The sequence below is a fragment of the Prunus mume genome, linkage group LG5 (assembly GCF_029339155.1).
Source record: "Prunus mume cultivar Tortuosa linkage group LG5, ASM2933915v1, whole genome shotgun sequence".
NCBI lineage: Eukaryota > Viridiplantae > Streptophyta > Magnoliopsida > Rosales > Rosaceae > Prunus > Prunus mume.
Window position 1 is genome coordinate 15,983,940 of NC_142702.1, and position 22,174 is coordinate 16,006,113.

At 36.7% G+C, this 22,174-nt stretch overlaps 1 protein-coding gene across 1 annotated transcript; it reads right to left on the reverse strand.

Annotated features, from left to right (window-relative positions):
- Positions 1 to 3,323: 3,323 nt before the first annotated feature.
- Positions 3,324 to 9,281, reverse strand: LOC148917121 (serine/threonine-protein kinase BSK2-like). The gene is made up of 10 exons (XM_089052578.1): positions 8,954 to 9,281; positions 8,592 to 8,815; positions 8,363 to 8,498; positions 7,844 to 7,977; positions 7,525 to 7,630; positions 6,558 to 6,643; positions 5,293 to 5,481; positions 5,015 to 5,173; positions 4,548 to 4,661; positions 3,324 to 3,958 (listed from the first exon to the last, which is right to left on the reverse strand). The coding sequence occupies exons 1-10, from the start codon at positions 9,021 to 9,023 to the stop codon at positions 3,707 to 3,709; spliced, it is 1,470 nt and encodes a 489-aa protein (XP_088908704.1). The 5' UTR covers positions 9,024 to 9,281; the 3' UTR covers positions 3,324 to 3,706.
- Between the last annotated feature and the right edge of the window lie 12,893 nt (positions 9,282 to 22,174).

Sequence of the window (22,174 nt, forward strand, 5' to 3'; positions counted from 1 at the left end):
GCCCTGGTGAAGACAAACATAAAAGAGGGGTCATTGCGTGCTCATCATCTGTCAGCCACAAAGGCCCAGATGAGTGCAACATTGAAATCGGATGAACATAGTTCATTTTCTTTTTTTAAATAATTCTCAACAAGAACTACATCTGATCGATGTCTAGGATTTAATCTAACCAATTTCAACGTGAAAAAACAAGATCTAATGGCTGAAATTAAAATCCAACTGTCAAAATATTTTTTTAATTATTTGTTAAATAATAACTAAAATAATTTGTTCCTTTCTCACTTTGTTATTTTGTTCATTCTTCTTTCATTTTTGTTGGATATGACCCCAAAATTTTGAATATGTGTGAATTGGAAACCACAAGAAGATGAGACATTATGCAAAAGGCAGGTTTCTATCATTGAAGATGGGGTTGTTGGCACCAATCAACCAAACAACACATTTTGTTGATGATTGTCATCATCATAATCAAAATCTAATAGCATTTGTAATACCTTGCCATTAGAAGCTGTGGGAGCGATTTTCGTCCAACGAGAATATTCGTCTAAGATTCTCCTTTCTTCTTAGTCATCTCTTTCTCCTTGCAAAATAAATCGGAATAAGAGGACCACACCCAGAGGGTGTTGGCTAAAGGTCATCTAATGCCTAAGTTAGTTCAATTGATTCGTAGAGAAACAATAGCTAAGAAGGGTGCAAGTTGTATGTATAGTGTGAACCGGGCACTGAGTCGTGTGTGGTGGCGGAGCCTTGTGAGAGAGAGAAAGAGTATAGCGGCTAGGGTTTGTAAAAGATAATTTATGCAGAGTTTCATAGAGGAATTTAGACGTACATCAACCCTTATGCGTAACCATGTATTTATAGGAGGCCTCGGAGGCTAGGTTTCAAAAGAATAATTCCACATATGGAAAGGAATTATTCTTCCCTGATTTGGCGAGATTGGCTTAATTAGGGATTTGATTTATTTGATTTAAATCAAATCTCTAATTAAGGTAGGAAACAAATTAATCCCAATTAAATGAAATAACTCTCAATTAAATTGAGTAACTCCCAATTAGGTCAAATAATCCCCAATTTGAAGGAAATATTTGACTTAGGGTTTTGATTTAATTTGGTTACCATAGAAGCCATCAAAAGTTTTAATTGTGAAGCAAAAGGATGAGATTGAAGATTATGGCATGTTTGGTTGGAAATCCTAACTCTTCTTCAATATACTTTAGAAAATAGTAAAAACAAATCATGATAAGATTAGGAAGATCTGGTGTAGAGTTTTGGGGATTTTTGGGCTAAAAATATGATAATTAGGGTTTCCACCCCCCAAGCGTTGGAGATGGCCTATAGAGGGTTTATTCTCATTTTGGCATGAAGTGAGGCATCCATCAACTCAAATGTGAGTGTAATTATTTATTCACTAGGGGGGTTGACTGTTCATAACTCTTGGAGAATCAAGAGATGAAATATCTCTTTGATGAGAATGATCTTTGAAGGAAGTTGAGGTTTCACCCCAAAATTAATTGGTTATAGGGGGAGTAGCTCAAATCCTTATAAGCCCTTACTAAATTTCTCAACTTTCCAATGTGGGACTCTTTATCTTCATATTCTCACACGCCTCCGCACGTGTGGCTTTCAAACCTAACACGTGGACAACACATATTAGGTGACGTGGAGCATGTGTGATCGTTGGGCTTTCACACGTGGGCTAACTTGCTCGCTCTGACATTACGGAAGTTGAGGTTCCACCTAAAACAATCTCACATTGAAAAGTTAAGAAACATAACCTGAGTTTATAAGGAGTTAGGTTACTCCCCCATTGCCAATTGGTTTTGGGGCGGAACCTTAACTTCCTTCATCTTCACGGGTTTGACAGAAGGTGTACAAAGGGTGTATCCTATTGACTCGGGTTTAGGTACAAAACTCTTGAGTGTTTATTCTTGTACTTCAATTTGTTTTCTTCTTTCATATAGCAAAGGTGGCAACATTCTATGGACGTCGGCTGGTTTTTACTTAACCACATTAAATTCTTGGTGTACTCTCTTTTTTCACTCATTGTCATCTTGGTACTTTATTTATTTTTACCTTTCCATCAGTAATTGACGTAACGAGAAGAACTAATTTCCCAACAATCTCAAAACATAAGCCCAACAACCACCTCAGGAACAACACAATCTCCTCATTGTTAAGGCAGTAAAAATAGATTGAGCGAAAATGCATTTTACCCTTTATCAAAACCAGCTTGGCACAAAACACAAAGGGTGCTAGGCTGATGAGGGGTGTAGCTTGTCCATGATGTACAATCTTATGTTGATGGCTAATGATAGTAAGTAGATATGGCAATATCGTAAATGACCCATTAACACGACAAGAATTCCTAAAAAAATTTCAGTTTTTGGGTCCGAGTTATCAGGTCGTGTTATATCGTGTTGACCCACTAGCCACAAGGTAAGCTAACGGGTCCTTTCAGTGTTCATTCATGAAAACATGAATCAACCTGTTAAACGGGGGCCTTTTTGTTTTCAATCTCTCCGAATCAAAGCCAACTCTTCTATGAGCAAACAATCCAATCAAATTATATCCAAAACAATCAAATCTCCTCCATGCAACATAATCAGCCCCAAAATTTCAAGAAAAAAAACTCATAATCACACAAATATGCAACTGAGAAAAAAAGAAAGAGAGGAAGAAGAAGGAAAAAAAAAAGCAGAGAGAGGAATAAGAAGAAGAGAAAGGGAAAAGAGGGAGAAAGTTGCAGAGGGAAGATGAGAGAAACCAACCACCACATACCCAGCTCGACCACCATCACCACCCAATCTAACCACCACAACCATTAATTAGTGGAACCAGAGAGAGGTGGATTGATGGGATTCATGCCATGGAAGGAAGGAGGAGTGAGAGTGAAAAAGAGGGAAGGAAGACGAAAAGAGAAAGGAGAGAAGAGGAAGAAGGAAAGGGGTCTGGGAAGGAAAGAATAAGAAAAGAGGAAGAAAGAAAAAAGAAAAATGTGAAAATAGAAAGGAGATATTTTATTCTAAGATTTTAAAATTCATTAAAAAATAGTTTATTTTCTTATCATGTGGAACGTCTTGTGTCACGTGATTCGCGAATTGTAATGATTCGTGTTTGTATTTGACATTTTCAATCCGTTTTCTTATTGTATCGTGTCAACCCGTTAAAAAAAGCAAATTGACACAAAAACTGAAAAAATGACTAAAATGTCAGGTCTAATAGATTGAGATTGAAATTGTTGCATAAAATGTACGTCTCGACGTCTGGCAGCCGAGCAGGAAGTCCTAAATTTCAATGTGAAATTTTTCACTAATACCTTGGTATTTAAAAAGAGTAGCTCACTGAATTTTATGCACATTAAAAAAATATACATTTTACCAAGTAGCTGACACTCCCAGAAAGGGAGATTCATGGACATGTTTCTTGAGGGTTTCTGGGTGTACAGGTACACAAAAATCCAAGTTAGAAAACTGAACTTCGTAAATTTGAGTGATTACAAATCTAGTTACTTATTTCTCATCTGAAATTTTGGTTATACATTTGTGTAGAACTACTTTTCCAACTGGAAGATGAGGGTGTCAACGTAAAATAACCCTCAATCTAACCTGCTTACATTTGATCATGGACCCTAAGCAGCAACAGCATCAGGGTGAAAAGTGGCTGAAAATTCGAAGACCTGGCACCACCATCTCCTCAGCTTCATAATCTAATTGCGCCAGCTGTTTTGCTTCTTCGCTTCAAAGGAAGCTCCGTCGTTTAGCATGTCCTGAGCATCAGTTTCCATTCCCAGTTTGGAGAGGGCGAGAGCCTGCATGTAGAAGGCAGTTGGCCACTCGGGCAAGCACACCTGAGCTTGCATGGCATCTCTCAAAGCTAATTCTGGCTGTCCATTCATTAAGTAGGCGAGGGCTCGCCTCACAAATACGGTACCCGAAGGAACAGACATCATGGAAACCAACTGAGCAAGTAACAATTATCAAATATTAAAATACAATTATAAAGATAGAAATAGACTGATTTTTATTTATTTATTTTTTTTGCTGAGAATATATTGACATGTCTGCAAGTGCTCACGGTTCAGGTCACCTTTTCCTTATATTAACTCTTAAATGTGTTTGTATTCCAAAAACCAAAAATTGCTTAAATGTGTTTATAAAGTAGTTCGTTCCCCAGAAAATCTTTTCTGTGGTCTGTGGTTCATCATGTCCCCCAAATAGAAAGATTCCTTTGGACTGTGTATCAAATGGTAACCGGACAACAATCGCATCAGTGGCACCTCCCATATGGAAAGTAGGAGTTTCTGGATAATTTGTTTGTCATTTTCTGCTCGTATGATTTTAAGAGCCAGAAAGATTTTGTAAAAGGACTATTCCACTTTAATGGAAAATAAAAATCTTACAGTCAAAAGATGCTTTAAGGAACATGGCATCCCCATTTCAAGATTTTAATATCAGAAATTGCTAACTAGAGCAGTACATCATAGGAATCAAATTCTGCTTTAAAGAATAATAGTAAATGTAACGAACAATAGAAATTAAAGAAAATACCTTTGAATAATACTCCACAGCATTTTTAAAATCCTTGTCTCTAAACGCAATATCCCCAAATTTCTTGGTATTCAACATATCTTGCACTTGTTGTGTCCACTCTTGAAATGACAGCTTTAGAACACATTTGCAGTGAAAGTGATCATTATGTAAGATTACAACTCACAAGCATTTATAAATTAAAACTAAAAAAAATAGTCCTATAGAAAAGCTAACTACTAAGAACATAGTTTAAGACATAAAACTATATTTAAAGAGATGTGTTACAGAGGCTAAGCAAAACTGATGTCGACCATCAACCAAGTTTTAGGTAAAATAGCGGCATTTGCTCAAGAAACTTTACTTAATGGAAGAAGGTTGCCTTCTTTAATTACTTAATATGGTAAGATTATCATATTTAAGTTATATATATGTGTGTGTGTGTGTGTGTGTGTGGTTCACCTACATAGAGAAGAAAAGAAACTCACTTCATTTTCTGCACCCTCTTCATCTCTATAACCAGTTTTTAGCAAAATCTCATGAACTGCAGAAAGGTCCATCCGTACACAAGCCTTTCCAAGGGGAGAAAGCATGGTTGGCAGCACCACTGGAGTTTTAGTTAAACCCATTAGAACAAGTGAGGCAACCTAAAATACCAATGTGAGCAAATGAACATCTTAGTAAGCATAAAACATAAGAAGTAATTACAAACCAAGTTATCACAAAATCCTAGCTTTCAATCAGGCACAAAGGCTCTTCAAAATACCTCTGTCTGCTTTTGGAGGGGGGCTACAGCTGAAAGAAGAAATGTGATCTCTGGTCGATCTTTAGCCTCATATTGAAGACATTTTGAGGCCAGTTCAACCAACTCAGTTGCATCTTCATTGGCATATTGTCCTTCTAAGGATGAATCCATTAATAATAACAAATTTTTTCCCCTTATCAAGTCCAGTGCCTAGGAAACAACAAGAAAGATAATTCCGCAAAGTAAGAATTTGTACACGACATGTGTGCTCCAATCGTTAAAGACAATGAAACACCATAACAATCGATGATTCCATGACATCGAAGAACAAACAGTCTTACACATCATTAATTGCAAAGAAAGCTATATGTAGTGCTTAGACTTGCCGCAAGTAGACAATAGTTAGCAGGGTAGCTACAACACAGTTGGTTACTGTGTTGATGGGACTTGTTGCTACTTTATTCATGACCAACTATATGGCCCTCAATAGCTTCTCAACAATGAGGCTAGGCTCAAACAGTTGTTTAAAGCATCAACTCATTTGAAAAGACAGTGTAGCCCTTGGTATAACCATAAAATTAACAATGGTCAATTTTGTTGGTCAAGTCCATCCCTCGCACATTATGGAGCATCCATTGGTTTTTCATTTTTGTTTATAGCCATTAGCTACCTATGTACTCCATTATTTCTGCTCAAGTATTTAGTCTTGATTCCATATGCAGATGGTGTAAGTACTACCATCCCAAGTTAACATAAATGTAGGCATATGATTAGTCTATAAGAATTAAATGTCAAAATGTGATCCAATTTAGACAACAACGAGAGACAATGCTTGTACCTACTTGTGGAGCTGCAAAAATTATGTTTGAAACAATAGGAGGATGACTATATAGGGAAACAATCTCGTATTACTTATAAGTAAAACCATTGTCTCTTTAGTATTACCCTCAACAACACATCTTTAATTCTTATTTTTTTTCAACCGAAGATCTATATGGCCTATGGGATGACGCTGCCACTGGAGGCTCATAATGTAACACTCTTTTCCTTTGTGTTTGGAGGAATTTTAGTGGGGGTTGATTACTACCACTGCCTCTGGAAATATTACCCCTCTTACTCTTGCCTTATTGCCTTTCCATTCACTCTCTTTAGATTCTCTAACAGCAGATCGTCAGCATGATTTGACAATAAATTTAAATATCACATGATTGACCTAAAGAGTGAACATTCCATGAAGCTTGAGATAGTGAAGAAAATTAAAGATAAAATATGTGAAGAATGTATACATGGCTAGGAGGGATATGTTTTCCACTCAAAAGGTCAAGAAGAACAGTTCCATAACTGTAGATCACACTCTCTGGAATGACCCTACCTGCAAAAACCATACATTTTATTATTTAGAAAAGATAATGGTATTTGTTTTGTAACTATTATCTGAAACATACCATAAATTATCCTATCATTCTGCTACCAGTGCACTTTTCGAGAGTTTAGGGATAGTTCTTTTTCGGCAATATGGTCTGATTGGAATTCTGCTCTCTTTTTTCAGTTTCATTGCTGTGATACGTTGTATTGGAAGTCTTATCTGTTGGTGTCGTTGGTCTTGTCAGTGGAGTAAGCAGGTTTTAGTTCATCAGGCTCAGTGGATATCTTCTCCACCACATTTTACTTTCTCTTTCAATTAGTGAAATTCAGTTTTATATCCAAAACAAAAGGCCAAAAAAGAAGAAAAAGAGACTTAATTGCATTTTAATCATCAATGGCATTATTATTTTTAACAAGACTGATCGTGTAACAAAATCAAGAATGGAAAGTCAAAATATTTCCTCTATGTTGAAATCAGGCAAGAGACTTCACTTTCTTTGGAAGGCAGGGAAATTGAAGCTTGCTTAGGGGAACTAGAGAATAAAGCCTCTGGGTCTTTCGTATTGGTAAATGGTAATCCTCAAACCATAGGAAGCACATGATAACAAAATGTGAGTTTCAGGGAATATCTTTCACATCTTGATCTAACTTCACCAGTTAGAACCTATCATGTTAAGCTTTACTATCGCTCTCTGTAATAGCTTTGTTTTTTTCCCTATTTTCTTTTGGGTTTTAACTTCTAAGTATAACCTAACATCATTTGACTAGTTATTTTATTTTATGCTCTCATGAATATCACTAACCATTATGACACAAGATCAAATATCATCATATTGAAATCTTGTCACAAATAAGAATCTAATGCTATATGCTGAAAAAATGGCATACCTGTCCGCAAAAATTCAGGTGGAGTATAAGCCAAGTTAGTGCTATAGCTTTTTCCATCTCGGCTATTTTTTATCAGACCAAAGCTAGACAACCGCGGGTCACCATCCTATGATCCAATCAAAAATTAAGTTCAACAATAATTAGGGTAAGTTCAATATTAACACCACAAAATATGCTCTGTCAATGTGAACGAGAGAATCAGCCACAGGTACTCAACCAGTTCAGAAAAAGAAAGTTTCAGTAAGGCCCTATCTTGATTCCAATAATTAGGTTTTGAAGTCAATGAAGCACTAAAGCATTGTGTTTGAATATTGTGTACCTCATCAAAGAGAACTCTGTATGCATTTAAGTCATGATACAGTTTTCGGTTTTCTGTATTGCAATGATCAAGGGCTTGTGCAATATAGTATGCAACTCTCACACGCATATCCCATGGCAATGGCTGTTTCTCCCCTACAATAAAGAACATGTGAAAGAAATTAATAAACAGAAATACCTATAGCACAGACCCTAGCAATAGCACCAAATACTATGGGCATCTCATTTAACATATGTAACTTACATATAAAACACTTAAGATACACAATACTTACACCAGAAAAAGGACTATTGCTAGAGCTAAGTGACTAGTTAGAGTCCTTGGATACAGCTAACCATGTTCATTTATGATTGGTGATCACTTCCAAATAAAGTTGCAACTCAACGATTGACCCAAGCAAAACTAAATCATATTATATGTTCCAAAATTATGGGGCTTGTAGAAAAGTAGCAACACTACTGTTTATCTAAAATAAATAGTTTATAAGCAGAAATATGCATAAAGAAGATAAAATTATACAGTGAAAGAGGTGCTTTGAGAGAGTATCATTAGGCATGTACTCTGCCACCAACAGCCTCTCATCTCCCTCAGCACAACACCCGATCAAATTCACCAAACGTTTGTGTCTAACCTTGCCAACCCCGGCAGCCTCCGCCTACATACAATCCAAAAAAACCCCATTAGTTTACACCCACTTACGCAAAAACACAAGCACATAAAATACACAACCTCAGTGGCAATGACATACCAAAAATTGATGTGGGTCGGGCCAAGATTGCTTAGAAAAGCGTTTAATGGCCACCAATCGATTATTGCGAAGCTTGCCTCTGTAAACAACATTGGGCGCCTTCTCACCACTCTCGGAGACTATAAGTTCTGAGTTGAACCCATTGGTGGCTGCTCTTAGCTCTGCTAGACTGAACTCTTTGAAAGCAGGAACTGCTTGTTCATCTTCTAATTCCTCTCCATTAGCTTTCACATCAAAACAGTTATTGTTCAAACACTAATCAATTGTTTTGCTTGTTTAAATCATTTTATGACAAGAAAATATTGAAACTTTGAAACCCAGAAAAGGAAATGAAAAGAGTAAGAGAAGCAAAAGATAAAAACCTGGATCTGTGACAGGAGGGTCTTGGTCTGGGGAAGGGAGGTGTGCTGTTTTGGACTGGAAGCAGCCCATTGCTGAGTGCTACATGCCACCACTGCTTGCTTTCTTTTTGTTTCTTTGTCAAAGTCTATGGAACTTGGACCAGCTGAAGTGAAGTGGGTGTTTTTGTGTGTGTGAAAATGGAGGAAAAAGTCAACAAAGAGAAGTGGGGACTGAGAGTGAGAGAGAGAAAGTGAGAGAGTTATGTTTTGGTGGGGTTGTGGGGTTGAGCCGTTCAAGTTCAAAATGGGAAGCTGACATCAAACTCAGGATTCAGAGGAAGACGAAGACGCACATGGTCAGCTGACAACAGCACGCGTAGCGAGACCGAGGAGGATCCATCCAACGCGCATTTAGAATTTTCTTTCAAAGTTCTCAAAAAGCCCGAATTGAAAAAATTGCCCTTTTCGCCTAAAAGCCAAAAGCCCAAAACAGAACACACGTAAGTCAAAAGTTTGTCCATGGACCTGCGTGTTAGGCCAGGCCAACTCCAACACATTGTGCCAATTAGCCCCAAGAGCTGTATTTGGGCGGTAAATAAAATAACTTAGGCCCTCAACCAGGCGAACTTCGGCCTGATTTTTCCGGCAGCAAACCCAACGGGCAGAATTGATCTAACAGTCCAGACTTTTCCAGACTGATTTTAACGGGTCAAAAATAATAATAATTTAAAATCCAATAGTCAAAATAATAATTTAAAATTATCTAAATTATATCCAATCCTAAAACTCATCACAAACTCTATAAATAGTCATTCATTTGTAAATAATCAACCAAAATCAAACTTTTCCGTTCTCACTTTATTAATTGTGTTCAACCATCAAATTTTTTTGGATTAACTACACTTTAGTCCCTGGAGGTTTAGTGTCAGTATCAAAATGGGCCCCAATGTTTCATTTTCATCAATTTCATGCCAAACATTTCAAATATTACCAATTGACACCAGCCGTTACATTGACCGTCAAAGTCGGTCATTAAATGCTGACGTGGCAATCGTGGGACCCACCTCATAACCAAACAGTAATTAAAAAGAGACGAGACGATGGGCAATTTCGGAAAGAAAAAAAAACACACACATACACACATGTTCTAAGGCGTGCTTCCATTAACAGGATTGGAAAAATTGAAGAAACTCAGTTTCTGAGTTGTGTTCGTGTACTGAGACAGACAGACATAGAGGAGAAGGTTTGAGGGTTTGATGGTTTGTTCATATTTTGGAGTGCAGAAATTTGAAATAGACTGCAAAAAAACATACTGAATCGGAGGTTTCCGAAAGATCTGAAGAATATGAGTTAGGGATTTCGTCCGGAAGGATATGGAGAACCTTTCTACGGTACGTATGGCTTACTGTTCAAATAGAGTCAGTTTCGAGTTTGGTGTCGACTGAAAGTTTGGCTTTTATAATGGATTGTGAGTTTCGAGTTAGGTGTCGGTATCACTTTGTTTATTTAATTGGTGGATGGAATGGTGTGAATGGTAGGTGGTATGCGGAAGTAAACTTTGGCTTTTGTATGTGGTCCTACAACCATTGTGAATCTTACCTTTAGTTTATGTGTGGACTGACATAGAAACCTACATTTGTATATGTGTGTTTGTATGTGTCTGTTTGTATATATGCATTTGTATATATGTATATGTATTTTTATTTTTATTTGTATTTGTATGTGTATTTGTATGTGTTTATTTGTAAACAAGAGTACATGTATTATTTTTGGGTAAAATTGGTAAAATTCATGTGTGGCTTTCGACCTGCAGGGGATTAGGCAGGATTTTCTATTCAAATGTACCACAATGATGAAATAAAAGGTAACTATTATGTGAATGAGTCTGTGGATTGGTTTGATTATTGTGATAAGGATAGAATGTCAATGACTGAGATAGATGCCATGGTGAAGGAGTTAGGGCACGAAGGTTTGATTAACTACTGGTACAGTATTCCAGGTGATAGTTTTGATGGTGACCTAGTTAAGCTGAGTGAGGATACAGATGTCATAGACATGCTAGTATTTGTGCTAGACACTAGGGTGATAAATATATTCCTAGAACATGTCTTGGCATGCAGTCAAGAGCAGTTTTACAGTCAAGTGGATTTAAATATATTTATAAATCTGGATGATAATTTTGGGACCAATACTGGGGTAGTTTTACAAGAGCTTGATGACAATTATGGTGCCATTGTTCCAGTGGGTGGGGGAGTTGGTAAGGTGCAAAAGGTGAAAAAAAACAAGTGTTGTAATAGAAGAGTTAAATGAAGAAGCAGGTGGAGAAGGCAAAGAGTTGAATGAAGAAAGGCTGAATGAAGATGGGCTGAATGAAGATGGGTTGATTGATGAAGCTTCTAAACAAGGCAAAGAAACTGCCACTGTGAATAATGATGAGAATTCTGACAAGGGCCAAGAAAAGCCAAGTCAAGGTTGTTCTGATAAAGGCAAAGGCAAGGATAAAGAGATGTCACATAGGGTGAAGCGTGCATTTGGTAAAAAAAGATGCGGCAGTTTGAGGAGGACAAAGACTGTTCACCATAAAGACAAAGTTGTGAAAGGAAGGGTTGATGGCGTCAGGACCGAGGTTCAAAGGCATTCCATGATGTTGAGAAGTGGAAGAAGAATGACAAATGCTGCAGACTTTGAAGATGAAGATGATGATGCTTATGATAGTGATAGTGAGGACTCAGATTATATGATTCCCAAAAACTTCAATGAAGATGAAGATGATGTTTGTTTTGATGAATGGGTGGATGACCAAACTGAATGGACAGGGGTTAAAAAAACTGGGAATGAGGCTGCTCCTGATTGGCCTACAGATGTTGAATTGGATTCTGAAGATTCTGAGTGCAGGGATTATCCAAGTATAATTCTGATGAAGAAGTTGATAAGAATTGGCCAGAGTTCAATGCTGCAACTGACATGGCAGATCCAAAGTTTGAGACTGGGATGTTGTTTAGTGATTATAAGGTGTTTAGGGCAGCTGTCAGAGAATACTCCATATTGCAGAATAGGGATGTAATGTTTATTAGGAATGAGGCTTTGAAGCTGAAGGCAGTTTGTGGGGACCCAGATTGTGGGTGGATGATATATGCTTCAAAAATGCAACATGACAACACATTGCAAGTGAAGACATATGTAGGTGAGCACACATGTACACAGGTATGGGAGAACCCTACTGTGAAGTCAACATGGATAAGCAAGAAATATGTTGACAGTTTGAAGGCTAATCCCCAGTGGCGTCAGGTCATTCAAGCAGGCTGTTGAGAAGGATTATAATACAGGGGTGTCAAGACAAGAAGTGTATAGGGCAAAACATAAGGCACTAAAGCTGATTGAGGATAGTTTCAATGAACAATATTCAAGAATTTGGGATTACTGTTAGGAATTAAGGAAGAGTAACCCAGGAACCACAGCAATGGTTAAGTGTGATTTCCAACAACAGCTGGGGCAACCAAAGTTTCAAAGGTTGTATGTTTGTTTAGGAGCTGCTAAGGAAGGCTTCAAAGCTGGGTGTAGGCCTATTATAGGTTTAGAAGGGTGCTTTTTGAAGAGTGTTTATGCAGGGCAACTGTTAACTGCTGTGGGCATAGATGCCAATAATGAAACCTGGGTAATTGCTTATGCAGTTGTGGAATCAGAGTGCAAGGAATCTTGGATTTGGTTTCTGGAAGCTATTGGTTAAGGACTGTGAGATTGTGAATCAATTTGGCTTCACCTTTATATCGACAAACAAAAAGGTTTACTGCCTGCTTTTCAGCAAGTGGTCCCTAATTGTGACCACCGGTTCTGTGCAAGACACTTGTTTTCCAACTATAAGCTGCTTTTCAAAGCAAAAAGTCTCATAAACAAGTTTTGGGAAGCATCATATGCAATCACTGTCCCCCACTTTACAAGGGGCATGGAAGACCTGAAAAAACTGTCAAATGATGCATATGAATGGCTAACCAGTCCAGATAAACCTCAAAGGCATTGGTCCAAGTCACACTTCAACACTCATTTGAAGTGTGACATGTTGTTGAATAATCTTTGCGAGTCTTTCAATGCTACCATATTGGAATGTAGGTATAGACCAATTCTGTCAATGTTTGAGTATATTAGATGTAAGTTGATGAGGAGAATACAAGGAAGAAGGGACAAAATGCTGAACTGCAACAAGCCTATCTGCCTAAGGATATCTAAGAATGTGGAGGGAAATAAAGCCAAGGCAGGTGCTTGTGTGGCAATGTGGTCAGGTTGAGGTAAATTCCAAGTGTCAGCTTGGTGGCCATGCACAATATATTGTGGACTTGGAATTGAGAACTTGTTCTTGTAGAGCTTGGGATTTGCAGGGATGGCCTTGTGTTCATGCTATTGCAGCCATAAATTATAAAGAGGGTCTTAATGTCATGGATTTTGTGGATGACTACTATTTGAAAACAACTTACTTGAAGACATATGAGAATCTCATACTGCCTATGAATGGGATGGATATGTGGGATATGAGTGACTTTCCTCCATGTCTTCCTCCTTCTTACTCTAAACAGCTTGGAAGGCCAAGAAAATATAGAAACAAAGAGCATGAAGAGTACAAGGGCAAGATGAAGATGAGAGCATCAAACAACCAATCTAAAACTACATTGTCTCGCATTCCCAACACACAGGACTCTCTCAAATGTGGCTAATGTGGTAAAAAAAGGCACAATAAGAGGACTTGCCATAGGAATTTTCCCCCAAAAGCCAAACCTGCAACTAAGAGGAAGAGGGGTACTGAAAATACCCAGGTATAGCAACTCAATCTTGTTCAATTCTATCCCTTAATAACCTTAAGCTTTTGTTGCAAACTCATATAGTTTTTATGTTGTAGACCACTCCATCTGACACATCCACTCTAGCTGGTGATCCAAACACCCTAAAGCAAATATCCAAGCCTCCAAGGCATGTGCAAAAAGGGAAGCCAAAACCAAGTAAGAAAGGACATGCCATTTCTGCAGCACAACCAGCCTTCCCTTCATGTCCTCATGCATCAATTTCTGTTTCAACTGCAGGATCAAATGTTGTGCATTGAAGCTGACTGAAAGAGCTATTTGATGATTTTGGTTTGATTTGTTAGACTGGCAGTTTGTGATTAGGAGGTTTTTGTTTTTGATAAATAGGTTTTTTATTTTGGTTTGATTTGTTAGATTGGCAGTTCTTGTATAACTTAAGTGCTGACTTTTTTTTATGGATGTAATGGCATTCACATAAGTCTCAACCACTGTGAATGCAAATACATCCACTGAAGATGATGTTTTGGAATGAATTTGAATGAACATGAAATATGTACGATATGCAATGTTATTATCTGGCTATTTTGAGCCCATTTTGAATGCAGAATTTTCTGAGTTTTACAGCCACTTTGCTTCATTATTTTGGTCATTCTAGCAGGCTGTTCCAGGTGCATCCATTTTTGTTTGTATGTACATGAATTGAATTATTTTTGCCATTCCATTTTTCTGTTCCAGGTGCATCCATTTTTGTACAATTGGCATGAATAGAAAAAAAATTTACCTTCACACATTTTCTACAATTGGCTTTCCCTGCTACATTATTTTTGCCATTCCATTTTCTACAAATTTTGTCATTCCATTCACTTCATCAACTTACAAAAAGTCAGCAATTAAGCCCTTAAGCCTTACCCCTAAAACCCTAAAACCCTATAACCCTATAACCCTAAACCCTTACATAACAATTAAACCATTACAAAATGCTACTAACAACCCAACACTTACTAAATCACAGAAAATACTCTAACCAACCCACAAGCAATACATTCATTCAATGGCAGAAGCTAATTCCAAGCTCCTCTTTTTGTTCACTCCACATCCAGACATCCCTCCCAAAATGATGCTTGCAAATAGAACCCACGAAGCCACCAACAACACCCAAACGACCTTTTCTCTTTGTCTTGCCTTTGCCACTGACTTCTCCAGCTTATTCCGTGATTTTAGAAGCCTAGGAATCACTGCCTTCGACTGTTCACACATGGCCGGATCAAACCATGCCCAGAATTGACAACCCTTAAAACCCTTCTTAGTCTCACGTACCTTTGCTGCACACATGGAAATCACCTCCCAGGATTGAATCTCTGTCCAAGAGGTTCGAATTGTAGCAGCCTTTCCGCACTCAACACATCGGCGCCTCTTCATTCATTTCGCCAGCCAATCGGATCCTCTTCGTCAGTTTCCCTCCACTTTGTTCCTCGCTCCTTTGCTCCCGAAAACACGAATCCAATCAATCTGATTTTGTTCGATTTTTCAAAACTTGGTAATCGAAGCCTTTGAACTCGTTTTTGTTTTTGTTTCCGAAATTGCCCATCGTCTCGTCTCTTTCTAATTGCTATTTGGTTATTAGGTGGGTCCCACGATTGCCACGTCAGCATTTAACGGCTGACTTTGACTGTCAATGTAACGGCTGATGTCAATTGCTACTATTTCGAAATGTTGGGTACGAAATTGATGAAAATGAAACCTTGGGGCCCATTTCGATATTGACACTAAACCTCCAGGGACTAAAGTGTAGTTAATCCAAATTTTTTTACAAAGAATGTAATGCCCATATTGGCATGTTTAGGCCATCTCCAACCATATTGGGGCTAAACTCAAATTTCTATCCTCCAAAATACAACTATTCATGTATCTTCAAGACTCAAATTTTTTTTTTCTCTAACCTTGCAGACTCATAATTTGAGTCGCAAGTTTATTAAATTGTTTAAGAATTATTAACCTCTAAATTTTTTTTCTCGTTAATTTTTCTTGACATTATTTTTGTTTCAACATTCATGATTTAATTTTCTAAACATTTTTACCTAAAAAAATTAAAATTCTAAAACATAATAGAATTTCACTTAAAAATAAAAACAAGTACAACAACATTTTTTTCATGGACTTTGAAAGTAAAAACAAGTAGCACACAATTTATATTAAAAATAATGGAACCACACGATTTTTTTAAAAGCTGCAGCAATCCCTGGAGTTGCTACTTTTGCGTATGCCCGGAATAATTCGAACCCTTTATTGAAGCCATTGCCATAATTTTCTTCCATTTTTACTTTTACTTTTACTTCATTGGATTCATTTATCATCATTCAATAATATTCTGAACTTTTGCCACCTCCACTTGTGTTCTTCAATTATTTTCTGAACCCTTTCCCATCTCTATTGTCTTGTTTCAATCATGTTCTGAACCATTGCTCAACTTTGTCTATCTCACTTTATTAGATTCCCTTATCTTTCCCTATCTTTTCCAATCTTCATTCAATTATTTTTTGAATCATTTCCCATCTTGTCTTGTTTCAATCATATTCTGAACCATTGCTCATCTTTGTTCATCCCACTTTATTGGATTCCCTTATCTTTCCCTATCTTTTCCTATCTTCATTGAATTATTTTCAAATATGTAGTTCATCTCATTTTCTTGTCTATTTAAGAAGTGTTATTCTACCGAATTGACCACATAATCTCCTTCAATCTCATTCTTCTTCTTACAATGAATTCACATGGGAATGCTATACAAAATTTATGATTATGATGATGATGACCTTCATCAACAGAGGGTTGCAATAGCCGTTTAATACCATACGTTTTTATTGGAGCAATATGCTCAACAATCCAAACATAGTGGTTCTGTTGTAGGCCGTTAATACAAGAATCGGAAGAGAGAAAAACATCATAAGAGTCTCATGGAGGACTACTTTATCCCCCAGTGGACTTTTGCATATGGTTCCGCATGAGAAAAGAGTTTCTCAATCGCATCTTGAATGATATTGTTGCACATAAGCCATACTTTACCCATAAGATAGACGCTTATGGACAACAAAGTCTATCTCAAGAGCAGAAGCTAACGGCCATTATTCGAATGCTCGCATATGGAGGCTCGGCAGACTCCACCAACGAGTACTGTAGATTGGGTGAATCTATAGCCCTTTAATGTTTGAGAAAGTTTTGTTTCATTATTGAAGCCGTGTATATGGCCAGTGGTACCTCCATTCTCTAAATCCGGCCGACCTTTACAGGCTTTTGCACAAGGCTAGTCACAGAGGATTCCTAGGCATGTTAGGCGGTCTTTGACTGCATGCATTGGGAATGGAAGAACTGTTCCACTGCTTGTTCAGGCCAATTTACCAGCTACAAGCATAAGCCAACTGTCGTTCTAGAGGCAGTGGCCTCGTATGACACTTGGATATGGCATGCCTTTTTTGGAGTCGCCGGATCGAACAACGATATCAACGTCCTAGCTTGTTCCCCGTTGTTCAATGACATAGTCAATGGAGTGTCTCCCCATATCCAATATGTTGTCAGTGGAAATGAATACAATCTGGGTTATTACTTGGTTGATGGTATCTACTCTCATTGGGCTACATTGGTTAAGATGATTTCCCAACCGTATAATCCGAAAAAAAAAAAGACTATTTGCCCAAAAACAATAGGCTTATAGGAAGGATATTGAGCCCGATATAGTGCTAATGGGCTAGGGCAGCTGGCTCAAGCCGGACTTTATGAAAATCCTTGTCCTTTTCTTTTTAAGGCTTATTTATTGTTTCATCCTTTGGAACAGACACACGGTCTTACTTTAAACTATCAAACTAAAATTTTCTCATTTAACCCCATGAATCTCTAAAAATTGCTGAAATTTTCTCATTGTAACACTTTCATCTATTTCCATCCACAAAACCGTTAAATGTGATGACATGGCATGGACATTCTAGTAATTTTAGTTCCTTATCTTCCCTATTCTCTCTCTCCCTTAGTCCCTCTACCTTTCTCTCTTCTCTCCTCTTGGACCCAACCAACATCGCACCCACCCCCACCCCTACCCCTCTCCTTTCTCCTATCTTCTCTCTTCTCTCCCCTCCCCTCGCCAAACCCAATCCCCACCCCAAACCTAACCTCCATGGAATTACTCAACACACCTAAACCACCACCACTCAATTTTTTTTTTTAAAATCTCCTCGACAATCACTCCCTATATTTCCCTCTTAACAGAGACAATGAGAGAGAGAGAGAGAGAGAGAGAGAGAGAGAGAGAGAGAGAGAGAGAGGCACGAAGAAGAGATAAGAGATAAGAGGGGAATGGGTGGGGTGCGAAGGGGGTTAGGTGAGGGAGGAGAGAGAGGCAGAGAGGAGATAAAATAGATAGCTAAAACTACTAGAATGCTTGTGCCATGTCAGCACCCTTAACGGTTTTGTGGACGGCAATGGACAAAAGTGGCAAAGTGAGAAAATTTTAGCAACTTTTAGAGATTTTGGGGGTTAAGTGAGAAAATTTCAGTTTAAGGGGGTAAAGTGAGACTAAATGTCCGTTTTAGAGGGTGAAACAATAAATAAGCCTTTTTTTAAATATAACAAAATAATCAACCATTTAATTAATCACTATAGCAAATTCATCATGAAAATTAGCCAAGGAGGACCAAAACTACAAATTTGTTGAAATTACAAGCATAAGAATTAAAGTGGAGGAGTCCAAAGTAAAGACTACTCTACACCAAGAAACAAAAAAATAAATGTAACTCCACCAAAATTGATAGGGCCTCACGAACCCTAGACACAACAAATTTCCAATGCTGAATCATAATTTCGGCATAGTCAAATCCCAAGATTATCAAATCTTGAGAGTGATTATCACTTGAATTCATATATTAAAGTCAAAATATGGTTATCCAAGACAAGACAGCTAATGGAAAGGTCATCAAACAAGTTTGAAAATCTGCAATCAAATTTGATTAAATTCAACTTGCTGACACAACACCTGGACCCAACACCAAAAAGCAAAAACAATAACAATAACAAATAAAAAATCTATAGAAAGAAGATGTATATTGGCTCCTGCTTATTCATAAGCTGATTAATCTTTATCATGTTAAAAAAGTGATAAGCAACAAGCAACATGTTGCAATAGGAAAGAGCCGTGACTGAATTTCATAGCAGCAGCTGCTTTTCACATTCACTTATTACAAAAGCGAATCTGGACTTCAAGTCTAACCCTATACACAGCTAGGGTTTAGCTTTGAAAATTATGTATGAAAATGACTGGTTGAATGTGATTAGAGAAAAAAATATAGAAAATTTGTAGCTTTAAGCATGACATTGACTTTAAGTTGTCTCCTTGGACACAAGCCACCCACCACCATGGATCCACTTGAGCACTTGTAATATTTAAAACATGTGTTTTGATCTGAAAAAAATATCGCAACTTGCTCGATCTGGTATAGTTTACTTCAAAGTTTGTCAAATTCGTGTGGAGTTATGCACCGGATAAAGTAGGAAAAAGTTGTTCGAGTTCCACATTAGAATACATGGAATGTGTCATATAAAGGAATTTTATTTGGGTACCCATCATGATCCGCTCTATTAAAATATAAGCTCTCTATTTAAATACAAGGTTTTAAAGATGACATATACGTATGTGACTTCGCCATCTACTCGGGGTTAAAAATCCCTACAAGACTATCGTGTATCAAAGGGATTTGAACTTATCATTTCAATTATAAGAAAAGAAATATTATTAGATAAAGAGGTAGTTGGTGTATAAGGCGACGATGGAAGAAATTAAAACATTTCAATATGATAAGAAATAACTAGTCGATTAAGGTTTTGAGCACTCAAAATTTCATGTAAACAAGGTTTAAGGGAAACCAGGAAAAAAGGGAACAACTTGCCCATGTTTCTTATTTTAATTTTATTATGATGTTTAAAAAAAATCAAAAAAATTGATAAGGTTACAGGTGTACCCAAAACCAATTCAAACAATTATTGGTTCTTAATTACAGAAATACTTTGAAATTGCTTGACGTATAAGTTATATCTTATAAATCATGTAAAACAAGTTTATTAATGCCTCAAATCATACGTATTAACTAATTACTTGCTCTAATGATACTGCTTTTCTTAGTGTTATAGAAGAAGTTTCAAAGTTGAATCCCACGACCCGACCCAAAGTCCTGTAAGTACACCTGGCCTTAACATGCCAGTACCTTGACTAGAATTTAAGCTGTTTTTAGGTGACTAATTTTTCTTGATAATCTATTGATGCATGCATCCTCAAGAATTAATGAAGATTAATCCGGTGTTTAAAAATCAGATTACTTTTTCCCCCTCTTTATTTAGAACTTTCTGGTGTGGCCCTCAAACCAGAATGTCCATGTACTCTGAACCACTACTTTTAAGCTTGAGTGGGCAATTTTTAGCATAGAAATTTATTTATCCACTACACCCAATAATTCTATTCTAATAAATAAATAATATAATAATTTAAAACAGAACATAATTGGAGAAAAAAATGTATTTGTTCAGGCCAAATCTACTGGCTGCAAAATGAAGTCCACATGACCCAAAAAATTCCTCATTATTCACTCCAATTATCTTCTCTCTTTTTTTAATCCAAGATGGTGACATTTTTAATTAATTTTGTCCTATTTTTCCCTTATTCAACCCCATTTTCATTCTCATTCGTTGATATTAGGATCGGTCGTCCATCCTTTAAAATTCGGGATAAGTCCAAAATTAATAAGAAATAAAAGTTGGATTTAATCTTTGCATTTATTGTCATTCATATAAATCCTCTGACTTTTCTGCCAAAATAGGATTACATTCCTTTTTTGTATTTTCTGATGTAGATTTATTTATTTTTTAATATAAAAAAATTAACTGTTTACTTCAATTAATGTCTCACAAATATCTTACCATACTTTTATCACTACCATCTCCATGGCCAAAACCTTTTAAAAAAACTTTGCTATTACCTAGAATAAAAATATCGGCCATGTAGATAATATCAGTCCTTAAATTTACAGATATATCAACCCGTATTTTGATATTAATCGTGACTACCAATTTGTCCAGGGTTAGCACATGGCTAGGTTAATTAGAGTTTATTTTGGTTAGATTTAATTTAATTAGGGACTTAAAACACTTACTAACGTTGGGGGGGTGTCATCCTTACTTGTTCTTCCTCTTCTTTATTTTGGATCAATATTAATGAAAATCTTGAATACGAGGTGAAATTACTTCACTTTCACTATCAGTATCGGTGACTTAGAAAAATACAGGGACGGTCCAGGGTTATGACTATAGCACTACATTGGGTATTTTTTTCAGCCCAAAATATCTAATACAGCCCCACCCAAGCCTACTCCTAACACCCCTTCAAATAAGGTAGTTTATCCCATTTTGAAATCATGGATCCGTCTATATATATATATATATATATATATATTCCATTGAGGGATCCTTCAAATAACTTATTTGAGGGACATCCTTGTAGGAAGCACTCCGTATTGTATTTCACTAATCCAAACGTCTATTTTGTAGATACTCATTCAAAGATCATCTCTACAAAAAAATCACTTGAATCTAATATCATTTGACCACTCAATTGAATTATTGAAATTTTAGTACTTTCTTAAAGCACTGTATTCATTGATTTTGTAGGATACAATTGGATATTAAAACGGTTTCTAATTTGTCTAAATTTTTGCAAGGATGATCTATGAATGTAGAATTAAAAAATAGATGGTTTCAATCGTTGAAAAATATATTTGTAGGGAACCCTGAAGGGTGTCTCTCAAATAAAATTATTTAAAGAATCTTTCAATAGAAGGAGACTATATATATATATATATATATATATATACAATCCCCTTCTATTGAGGGATCCCTCAAATAATTTTATTTGAGGGACGCCTTTAGGGTACCCTACAATTTTCAATGATCCAAACCATCTATTTTTTAGGTCCTCATTCATAGATCATCCTTAGAAAAACTTAGACAAATCGGAAACCGTTTCGACATCCAATTGGGTCCTACAAAATCAATGAACACGAGTGCTTCAAGAAAGTACTAAAATTTCAATAACTCAATTGAATGGTCAAATGATATCGGATTCAAGTGATTTTTTGTAGAGATGATCTTTGAATGTGTATCTACAAAATAGATAGTTTGGATTAGTGAAATACAATCCGAGTAGGCCTATAAGGGTGTCCTCAAATAAGCTTATTTGAGGATCCTCAATGGAACTCTCTCTATATATATATATATATATATATATATATATATATATATACATCTCTTCTATTGAGGATCCTCAAATAATTTTATTTGAGGGACGCCCTTTAGGGTACCCTACAATTTTTTTCTTAATGATCCAAACCATCTATTTCTTAGGTTTTCATTCATAGATGATCCT